At 43.9% G+C, this 11,717-nt stretch overlaps 1 protein-coding gene across 1 annotated transcript; it reads right to left on the bottom strand.

Moving 5' to 3' along the window:
• Positions 1-598: 598 nt before the first annotated feature.
• On the bottom strand, positions 599-2,383 carry LOC121481885 (vegetative cell wall protein gp1-like). The gene has a single exon (XM_041739485.1). It carries the CDS (start codon positions 2,381-2,383, stop codon positions 599-601), a length of 1,785 nt encoding a protein of 594 aa, XP_041595419.1.
• Between the last annotated feature and the right edge of the window lie 9,334 nt (positions 2,384-11,717).

Raw genomic sequence — 11,717 nt, 5'->3', positions numbered from 1 at the left:
ATGGAAACCATGAGGCAAGAAGGAAAAACTCCAAATACATCATTAACTTTGTGCTAGCAGTATTAGTAGAATCCATGACACCAAGACTCCTAGAGGACTCGCTAATCCTCCTATCTGATCCGGTTCTGTGTGTGACACCCACATTCAGAGCGTGGAGACCCCAAGCCTGCCCCAACGGGGTGGGGGGGGGGGAGGGAGAGAAAAAGACCTGCTTCTGATCCTTGGTTCACAGATAAAAATGCTCTTCACTCACTGCTTTAACGAAATGGTATATGTTTAATCTTAAATTCCAGATCCACGGATCACAAAACCCTACAATTCCCAGGCCTGGAACATACTTGATGAGGTCTTCCACCAACCCTCTAAGGCAGGGGAGATGTCAACTGTTCTAAGTTTTATTGTGTACATGAGGCAGTTGAGGTTCAGAGGGGGGAGTCTGAGAGCCTGGGTCCTGCAGGGCCCCCCCTGAGCATCCAGCGGCCCAGCCCCACCTGTCCCTCCCCGGTAACAGGGAAGGACGCTAATATTCTTCAGCCTCAACTTTGAACCCTCTGCAACCCTAAAGAGGAAAGAGAGTCATAAAGGGAATGCAGAATAATTAGAGATCGAAGTAGCTGACCCCCTGGGGAGACGCTGGGGTTGATAAACCCCCTCCCAGGAGATGGGGATTTCTCTGAGGGGAGGTGGCTGGGCCGCAGGGGGGCCGCGGGGCCAGCGAGGAGACTGCGCGCCCGTCCCGGGGTCGCACTGCAGCGGGTCGGTCGGGTCGGGTCGGCCACCAGGCCCTGGTGGGGGCGCGGCAGGGCGAGGCTGGTCTGGGCGGGGCTTCGGGGTGCAGGGCTCGGGGGTGTGGGGCTGCAGGGCTCTGAGGTGTGGAGCGGGGTTTCAGGGCACTGGGGGCGCGGGGCGGGGCTCCGGGGTGCGGGGCTTCAGGTTGTGAGGCTGCAGGGCGCTCGGGATGCAGGGCCGCAGGGCACTCGGGGTGCGGGGCCTCAGGGCTCTCGGGATGCGGGGCCGCAGGGGACTCGGGATGCGGGGCTGCAGGGCACTCGGGGTGCGGGGCCTCAGGGCACTCGGGGTGCGGGGCTGCAGGACGCTCGGGGTGCAGGATTACAGGGCACTCGGGGTGCGGGGCTCTGGGGTGCGGGGCTCCGAGCGGGGCTGCAGGAAGCTCGGGGCGCGGGGCTCTGGGGTGCGGGGCCGCAGGGCTCTCGGGGTGCGGGGCTGCAGGACGCTCGGGGTGCAGGATTACAGGGCACTCGGGGTGCGGGGCTCTGGGGTGCGGGGCTCCGAGCGGGGCTGCAGGAAGCTCGGGGCGCGGGGCTCTGGGGTGCGGGGCCGCAGGGCTCTCGGGGTGCGGGGCTGCAGGGCACTCGGGATGCAGGGCCACAGGGCACTCGGGGTGCGGGGCTGCAGGACGCTCAGGGTGCAGGGTTGCAGGACGCTCGGGGTGCGGGCTGCAGGGCTCTCGGGATGCGGGCTGCAGGGCTCTCGGGGTGCGGGGCTGCAGGGCGCTCAGGGTGCGGGCTGCAGGGCTCTCGGGGTGCGGGGCTCTGGGGTGCGGGGCTCCGAGCGGGGCTGCAGGAAGCTCGGGGCGCGGGGCTCTGGGGTGCGGGGCCGCAGGGCGCTCGGGGTGCGGGGCTGCAGGGCGCTCGGGGTGCGGGGCCGCAGGGCACTCGGGGTGCGGGGCTGCAGGGCACTCGGGATGCAGGGCCACAGGGCACTCGGGGTGCGGGGCTGCAGGACGCTGGGGTGCAGGGTTGCAGGACGCTCGGGGTGCGGGCTGCAGGGCTCTCGGGATGCGGGCTGCAGGGCGCTCGGGGTGCGGGGCTGCAGGGCGCTCAGGGTGCGGGCTGCAGGGCTCTCGGGGTGCGGGGCTCTGGGGTGCGGGGCTCCGAGCGGGGCTGCAGGAAGCTCGGGGCGCGGGGCTCTGGGGTGCGGGGCCGCAGGGCTCTCGGGGCGCAGGGATGCGGGGCTGCAGGGCTCTCGGGGTGCGGGGCTCCAGGTTGCGGGGCTCCAGGTTGCGGGGCTCCGGGAGAGGTGCAGGGTGCTCAGGGCGACGCGGCGACCGCGGGGAGCGCGCGCTGGGCCCCGCCAGCGGGGAGATCCTGGCGCTCAGCCCGCTCCGGAAGCCCCCCCCACGCCGCCGACGGTGATGTGGGTGCGGAGGCCCCCGCGGCGAGGGGCAACGTCCAGCCGCCCCGCTGGCGTGCACGGAGGGCGGGCGCAGGAGGACGAGGCGGGCGCCCCGCGCGTGGCCGCCACTCGCCGCCCACGGGGTTCGCAGGGCCGAGGGACCCCCGCGCCCCCCGCAGCCCCCGCGCCCCCGCCCTGCGGGGACGGATCCCCGGGACGCGGCCGTCACCCGCCCCTGGGAGAGCATTCGGGGAAATGCCCCGGACGGGATGGGCGACTCTGCATCGTAGACACCGAAGCACCAACTGTCTGCAGCCCTGAGCCAACGTAGGAGAGACAGAGAGACAGAGACAGACAGAGAGACAGAGAGAGCGCGAGCTCCATGGGGAGCATCACCCTTCGGGGCCCTGGCACTTTCCAACGACTAGATGCCCTAGCAGGGGCCGTGCGTGGTGTCCTGCGCACAGAATCCACGGTCCTTACGCTCTAAGCGGTGAACCGGGTCCCTGGGCTGCGCCCCAGCTGCAGGGTCCTAGCTCCCTAATTCTCCCGCTTTAGCCCCCAAGAATTCCGCATCATCAGGCGAGCACAAACGTCCCCGTTAAACATTACTGGGCGGGCGGGAAATACTCGGTTCCCGAAGCTCACCAGGAACATCTCTGCGCCCCAGGGTGTCAGGTATGGGCCGGGCCTTCCCCCAAGCCCAGGCCAGGTGGTTCACGCGCCCCAGGGCACCTTGGCAGACACTCCTAGGGCGCTGCTGATGGGGGGGGACCAGAAAGCTGGCTGGGGAGGGCCTCTCTTCTTCTTCTTCTTCTTCTTCTTCTTCTTCTTCTTCTTCTTCTTCTTCTTCTTCTTCTTCTTCTTCTTCTTCTTCTTCTTCTTCTTCTTCTTCTTCTTCTTCTTCTTCTTCTTTCTTTTCTTCCTTTTAAGCTCTCCTCTTGACAAAACATACTTTCTTCCACCCTTGAAGGAAGATCTTATAACCGATGCCTCTCTGAGGCTTGTGTCCCTGCTTCTCTGGATATCTATCTACCTCCCTCTGGAGGGAGGATTCGCCAAGGGGCGATGGGGCAAGTGGAAAGGGAGACAGGAAAGATATTTGTTATTCACTTTATTGCGATCAGCACATGACTGAAAAACGAGCTGTCTTGGGAAAGAATTAAGAAATAGAAATTATTTAGTGTCCTGGAGAAAAAAAGGTCAAGAAAACCATTAGTAGGACCCTGTGACCTTTAAATAGAGAAACTATGGAAGGGCCAAGGAGAGGGAAGTGTTGAATAAGGCTGTAGACCTTCCTAGCCACCCCCCACCCACACCCCCCAGGTATCCAAATCGTTACTTGCATGATCTCATTTAATTCTCCCCACAACCTCAGCAGAAGGGTCTCATTTTTGATCCAATCTGCTTTTTTTTTACCAGGAGAAACCTGTAGCTCAGAGGCCCAAAGTAAATTCCCCCCCCCCCCCCCCCCCCGGGGCATAAAGCTAGTTAGGAGCAGAATTAGAATTGATTAGGGGGGAAAGAAGAATTCCTTGAGAATTACTGTTTTTAAATCTCGATTAGTTCTAGAAGGAAGCTGGGAAATTAATTACCTTCTGGGAGGATCTTTAGATTAGTGGGGAAATGATGTTGAGCTCACAGAAAGACAAGCCTGTGAATTTTCTTGTTATCTATCAGGAAAGGTGTGACAATTTGAGAAAACTGAATGGTGCCCTTATTCATTTAGGAATGTTCTTTTCAACTGATAGACCTACTGGTTATAATTAGGTACATGTCAGTATTCTTCAGGAAATTTTTATTATTTCAGGAGGAAACTAAAAAAAGCTCTGGGCTCCTTCAAATTGAAGAATAATTTTGAATTTCAGTTGGGAAACAAAATATCCGTATGATTTGAGTTTAAAAGGCGTAGAGGATGGCCTGATGATCCAAAGCATCAGCTCCATCCTCTGAGAGGAAGCACCGCTTTGTGATCAGGCAGCTCTGGCTGTGAACTTGAACTGGGCCAGCTATGGCTAGCTGTGTGACAACAGCCAACTTCCTTAACCTTTCTGGGTTTCAGAACCCCCATCTGTAAAATGGAGCAAATAAACCTTTGCGAGGTTATTGTGAGGATAAAATAAAATAGTGTGGGTGAGAGCCCTTAACAGAATGCCTGGTGTATAGTAGATGCTCAAAAGTGTTAGTGTTGCTTAGTGTGATTAAAGCATGTGAGAGCAGATTTTGAGAGGGTGGGAATGCACCAGACGTGGGTCTGGAGAAAGGAAGTGCCACTAACTTCAGCTCCTCGACAATTTTGCCTGGGGCTGGCTCTGGGGGAAAGACTTGGGTTCTCACTACTGCGTGAATCTACTGTGGCTTTCAGGAGAGGACAGACAGATAGAAAAGCAAGCCATGAAGGCCTGACAAGGTGGAGGAGAATGCTTATGGGAAGCATGGAGCAACTTCTCTCCACATCATAAATCATCCTGAGCTCGAGATCAAACAACAGTACTTTCAGAAACTGCGAGAAAGGAAGTCTGAAGCCAACTGCCCCCCGTGAAATTTTTAAAATAGCTAATAAAGATGACACGAGACTAAAATGTTTGTGTTCTTACTTAAACCTTCAGCGAAGGGAATTTTATTCTTCTTCGGTGTTTTTTTAAGAGAGATTATTTTAACCATTGTTTTTTTAAAAAAACAAAACAAAATTAAATATATACAATTTTTGCCTAGTTATTATTTACCACTCCTCAGCCAAAAAAAAAAAATGTTATTATCTTGAAACTTATGTTTGAAAATAATTGTGAAATCTTGCTTTAAAAAGTATAGCAAAACAAAATGTCATCAAAATGCTTTCCTGCAGTGTCTTTTGTCAGGTAAAACCTGGTTAATTCTAGAGATTTTCCTTTAAAGTAATGATTTTTTTTCCTGATTATGAAACTAATACATCTCATTTTAGACACCTTATCATATAAGTATACAATGAGAATAAATTATAAAGAAGAAAACAATAACACCTTTATTCCCACCAATCAGTTATCCCCTGTGAATATTTTGGTGGTTTCTTACCAGTCTTTTTACCTTTTCATTCCTTTTTTAACCTCAGTTGGAATCTACTGTGTATAAAATTTTGCAGTCTGCTTTTTACACTTATTTTCCCCAGTGTTACTAAAAATTATTTGTTACTTCATTTTTAATGACTGCCTAATTTTACATGATACCAATATAACATAATTCTGTCTTGTTGAATGTTTGTGGATTCCAGTTTTGCTACTGTAAATTATGTAAAATGATAATCTATGTGCATAAATCTTTGAGTTTAAGATTCTTTTGTAGGATAGACTTCTATAATTAGAACTACTAGATCCATATATATAAATCTTTTTTAAGGCTCTTGAAATATATGGTCAAATGGAGTTTTAGGAGGAATTGTAGCAATTATCTTGCAGTGATATATAAAGAGTGCTCTCTCTCCTACTGTCTCTAATAGTGACTAATATCATTGCCAAAAAAATATTTTCTAACTTGATGGATTAAAACGGTTTTGTTGTTTTATTTGTATTTATTTGAGACTATTGTCATCAAACAGCTTTTTCAGAGGTTCATTAGCCATTTCCTTTTTTGTGAATTACCTACTAATGTCCTTTGCCCATTTTACTACTGAAGGCTTAATGCTTTTTTGATCTACTTATATGAACCTTTTATATCAGTCCTTTTTTGTAATTGTGGCAAATGATCTTTTTCCCATTTTATTCTTTGCATTTTCATTTTGTTCGTGACTTTTGGCATATAAAATTAAAATTCTTTACTTCAATGTATCAAACATGTCTTGATGGTTGTTTTGTTGATTGTTCCTCTATGGAAAATCAGATTTTTCACCTATTTTTTTTCTACTCGTATTCTTATAATGAATTTTTTTAAACATTTAATTATTGCTTCTATAATTTCTTGTGAAGTAAGGATCTGATTTTTTTCCCAAAAAATGGATAGGCAGTTTTTCTAGTACTATGAATTCAACATTCACCCCTTCCCTGTTGATTCATTGTGCATCTACGTCAGAGATCTTTTTGGCTGATACAGATGCAGAGATGCTAGTCACAATATCGTAGTAGATTGCCAGTAACTGCATGGGCATCAATCAAGCAGAACAGACACCGACCATCATAAGCATCAGTGTGGGCCGGTAAATATATCCCTGCTGACGATCAGCCCTACAAATATGGCCCAAAAAGTGCCTACACACAAAAAAGAGGTTCCTTTCAAAGAAACATGTTTAATTGAACTTAAGCTATTTAAGAAGGGGACTTCTCTATAAATTCCATGTAGAGTGATTGGAGTTTCAATAGCCCCTCTGTGTTCATTCAACAAATATCAGTTGAGTCTTTACTATTGGCAGACACTATTTTAGGGTCTCCTCTCTCTCTCTCTCTCTCTCTCTCTCTCTAGTGCGTGCACACGGGCGTGTGTGTGTGTGTGTGTGTGTGTGTGTATGCCTCTCCAGTACAGTCAGCAAATGCTACTGAATAAATAGTAGTATCAATTTCTTATTTTTTATGCCAGGTTTTTTCCCTCCTTTAAAAAACCATCACTGCTCTTTGAGATATACTCTTGACAGCTCACTCTCTCCTAATAGGACACAAATCACATCTACCAATAATTCAAGTTAGCTTATTTTAGAAGGTGATAAACTCGGTAAGTTCTTGGTTTGCCCATCTGTTCCCATGGTTTGTCTGTTCCTTAAAGAATTTCGTATTTGCCATTTTTGAGGTGGCTTCATTTTGCATGTATCTCTGGATTTTCTTTTGCGGATAAATATACCAGAAAGGTGTCCTAATTTTAAACACTACCTTTCCTTTTGCTCTGAAATAATTTAAATCACTCCAAGAGAGATTGATTATGAGATTTATTTCTATCAAACTCTGTGCGATGATATCCCTAACATTTCTGAAATGGAGGGAGGAAACCAGGGTGTGGGGTTTTGCCCCATATAATATAGAATGTCAGTAGTGTTTTGTATGAGAATAAAACAGCAACAGGGCCATTGTTGCTGGAAATGAAGAATTGTGGATTTACTAAAGCTTAGGAAGAGTAGATGGGGAGGTGAGAGAATGGGGATCCAGGTAGGATGTGACGTCTGGGACAAGGTGCTTCGTGGGGGATTTACACCAGGTTCTGACCCTGGATGGGCAGCCAGAGTGGAGAAATCCATGATTAGTCGGAACGAGGGGTGAGGAACTCGAGGGCCAGTTAGGACTCCAGAACTTGGCAAGTGAATCCCAACCACAAGGCTGCTGACAGGACAAGACTCTACCCCAGACTGGAGACAACCAGGTAGGTCCTCATCACAGAGTGTCTGCGAATAGACGCAAAATAAGTAGGAAAATGCTGAAGTGATCAGTAATTAAATAAGCAAAGGTGAACATGGTTGAGTTTTCCGCCACGAGGTCGAATGGTAATTCAAGATAAAAATTTATTTTAGTAGAAAAACACCAACAGTTTTACATTCCCTGCTGCCCTACTTGTGACAGTGACACTAGCTGGGGTCCTGAGTGTGAGCATTGTTGAGGAAGCTAAACCTTGCTGTGTCCCATGGCCTAGCTCCCGGAGGGGACTCTTCCTGGAAAGCCTCACCTGCTCTGGCCAAGGAGGGAACCCTCTCCCAGGGCCTGCTCCAAAGCTACCTGTGGCCACATTACACCATGCCACACTAACCGACCTCTTTCTCATCACCCCTTTGGACGTCTGAACACCCCATTCCCCAGGTGGTACTCCTTTAGAGTCAAATGCTGGCTTTGACTCAACTTGAGTTTGCCATTCCTCCTTCAATATACTGTGCTTCAGGCATCTAGTTACTTCCACTCACACAAGAGAAGGATGCCAAGAAAGGGGTTAGTACCCTAATGAAAAAGAAAAAAAGTGTTCAAGCATCCCCAGCAACAGTGGATTCGTGTTGACATACAATATAATCAGCCCCTGGTGCCTCTCTGGATGGCTGGGCCCCGTAATTTGTATCGGCATCCGACCCCTCTTAACAACCCAGTGCCACTTATCTAAACACACCATATCATCTCTATAGAAGACACTGTGGCATGTGTAGTCTCACAGACATAGCCTGTGGAAGAACTATTATTTTGCTCTGTTCTAGACACCGTAATATGCATTTTATTCTTAAACAGCTCTAGTATCTTGTTGACTTGTGGTTCACTATAACCTCCAGATCTTTTTCACGAGGACAGTTGTGAAACCTGACCAAAGCTTGTACTTCTGCAATTTTTCTCTTTTTTTTTCTTTGTACGTGTGTATTTTTTCCAATATTTATTCAGTTATTTTAAAGACTATTATTTTGTTTCTGACCAAAAAGGCAATAATGCTTACGGTGAGCAAAAGTATAAAGAAGCAAATAAAAATAACTCATTATCCACCTGCCCAGAGATACCTTGTTAGCATTTTGATATACTGTATTTCCTTCCAGCCCTTCATTTGCATATATCTTTTAACATTTGCGAACATACTGTATATATTATTTTTGTAGTCTACTTTTTTACTCGGCAATATATTATGTCACTAAATATCCTTCTAAAAAATGATTGTTTTTGTTTAAAATTTTAAACCAAAAAATTCCACTTCTAGGAATTTACCTAATAAGTAATTATTGTTGTATAGTGAAGATTTAGCAACAAAGAGATTTACTGCCATTTCATTTATACCAAGGAAAACCTGAAATAATATAAAAATATCAAAAACTAGAGTAAATATTCACCCATGCAATGAAATCCCACACAGCTGTTAAATTTTACAGGAATATTTTGTAAAATGAAATGATTTTATTGAGGGTTGCTAAGAGGAAAAGCAAATTGTAAGACTGCATATACAGTGTGATTTAATTTCTAAACAATACATAACTATATTTTAAAGGATCAAATGACCAGCAGACACTACAATGAAAATTATAATAGTTATGTCCAGCTAGTGGATTTTATAATTTTGTTTCATTTTATACTGTTTTTCTAAATGTCCAATGATGAGTATTATATGTGCACTAATAAAAATATATTTTTATTCCTTATTTTAATAAATAACATTTCACCACTTCAAGATATAATTTATTTAAATTTATTGTCTAATCAATTCCCTCAAACTTGGATATATGGGAAGTTTGTAATTAAATAATGACCATCATAATTTTAAACACTGCATTTACCCCTGGAGGGGAGGGGAGTGAAAGCTTCAAGACACAGGGATGTACAAAGGGTTTCAACTTTTTGATAACGACTTACTTCTTTTTCAACATAAAAAAAACAGATACCGGACACATGGGTGTTCACTGCTTTACTCTTCAAGTTCTTCATGTTTATATATGTATATAGGGGTGTGTGTGTGTGTATTGTACATATATTTGATTATTTCTCTGAAATGATTTGTGAAAAATAGAATTACTAGGTAGAAATGGGAAAATGCATTTAAAATTCTTGATATAGATTGCTATATTACCCTCCAGAAGCCTGAAACAATGTATATTCTGACTAGAGGCATACAAGGGCTTGTTTTGCCTTGCTCTTGTCAAAAATGCCATTATCATTTTTGAGTCTTTGCAAAATTAGGTCAAAAATATTATCTCTCTATTGTATTAATTTGAATTCTTGTGGTTAGTAATGAGGAAAACATTTCCATCTTTATTGGTCACTTATCTTTCTGTTTCCTATATTGCTTTGCCACATTTTTGTTCATTTTTCTGCTGGTTAGGCATCTATTTATTATTACTCTTTATATATTAATAATATTTTTCACGACTTGTAATCTGCCTTGTATTTGTGTTTATGGGGATGTTGGAGAGTTTTGTTTTTTATATAATACAACATATGAAAATTTTCTATGTGATTTTTTTTCTTCTTTACCTCAATGTTTAAAAAGACTGCATCTTATACAAAACAAAATAGACACCTGTTTATAATTTTTTCTAGTCTGTTATTGTTTTGCATCTTCCATTTAACACTCTAAGCAAATCCATGGGTATGGTATCAGGATCTAATGACATTTTTGGCAAAATAACTGGATCGTAATATTCCAGTCCCCTGTCTCTCTCTCAATCTTTTTAAAATAATGTGCATTTTCCTCACTGGCTTAAAGTTGTTGGTTTTACTAATTACTAACAGCTAGAGTCAATTTCTTGGCTTTTAATTCTGCCCATCTATCTGCCTCTTTTTTGCACAGTTCACTTGGCTATTTTATTTATTCCACTCTTTAAATATATTTTAATACCCTGCAAGTCATCTTCCCTTCATTATGTTTCTTTTTTCCAATTCCTCTCGATTGGTTACTTCTTTCAAGTTAAATTTCAAACCATCCTGTAAAGTTACAAAAATATTTTATTGAGCTTTTGTTTAAGAGTGGCATAAATCTATATATGAATGTGGAAATAGTGGGAACCTATGCAGTATTGATTCTTCCAATTTGGAAATAGCATCTAACTCCCCATTTATCACGTTTACTAATTGCTCTTCAGTTCACTTTTATAATTCTTTTCATATAAGTCCTACAGGTTTATGCTAAAATTTATTCCTGTATTTAAGTGAAACTTCAATATATTATAAAGATGATATTTCTATAAGTAGTAGAAAAATATCTAAATGCTAAAGGGGAAAACACCACATATCCATCTCATACCATTCACAAAAGCAAAACAAAAATGGATTAATCATTTACATAAAGAAAAAAGGATACTGGAAGAAGATACTGGACTTTTTATAACATGGCAATATGATTAAAAGCTATTTAAAAAATGAAAAAACAATTGAATAGATTAAAAAACTGAAATTTACAACTTCTCTGTGAAAAAATGACACTGAAACTATGTTAAAAGATAAATAACAAACTGGGCAAAACATCTTTAACATAGAAAGTATTTCTCCAAATCAACAGGAGAAAGATGAAAAAAGGACAAGAAAATGAAATATGAGGAAGAGGAAAAATAAAATAAAAGGCATTTGAAAGATGATACTTACATTTATAAAGAAATATTATTTAAAACTACAATAATGTTCAACATTTTTCCTATTTTCTCATTAACAAAGATTTTTTTTTTCTTAAACATGACACTCATTAAAAAGACTTTGAATGAAAAAAAAAAAAAAATGACACTGACCAGTGTTAGGTAAAGTTACTAAAGACCAGGCACTCCTGCACAATGCCTTCAATTGTGAATCGATACTGTCTTCTTGAAGACAGATCAGATGTAACAAAATGTAAAATGTGCCTGCACTCTGTTCTACCAATTCCATTTTCAAGAATCTTAAGTATGAATTGTCCTAAAAGATCTTAAAAAAAAAAACAAACATCATTACAGCACTGCCTATATACTCACTGTAGCATTGCTTTTAATTTTGAAGAATAAGAATTTTTTTAAAATGCCGGAGTCAAAAGAGGAACCCAAGCACCTGAATTCTGAGAGGCGCAGAGGAGCGACAGAGGCGGAGGAGCGACAAAGTGGATTTAAATATTAAACCATCTTTGCATTTTGAAATAATCCCTCCTCTGACAAGTATCATTCCTTTACTACATGGCTGGAGTATATTCACCAATATTTTATTTCACAAACTTTT

The sequence above is a fragment of the Vulpes lagopus genome, chromosome 24 (assembly GCF_018345385.1).
Source record: "Vulpes lagopus strain Blue_001 chromosome 24, ASM1834538v1, whole genome shotgun sequence".
Classification (NCBI taxonomy): domain Eukaryota; kingdom Metazoa; phylum Chordata; class Mammalia; order Carnivora; family Canidae; genus Vulpes; species Vulpes lagopus.
This window is presented reverse-complemented; position numbering and strand designations above follow the sequence as displayed.

Coding starts and splice junctions, on each gene's coding strand:
- LOC121481885 (XM_041739485.1), bottom strand. CDS start 2,383: ATGCTCTCCCAGGGGCGGGTGACGGCCGCGTCCCGGGGATCCGTCCCC.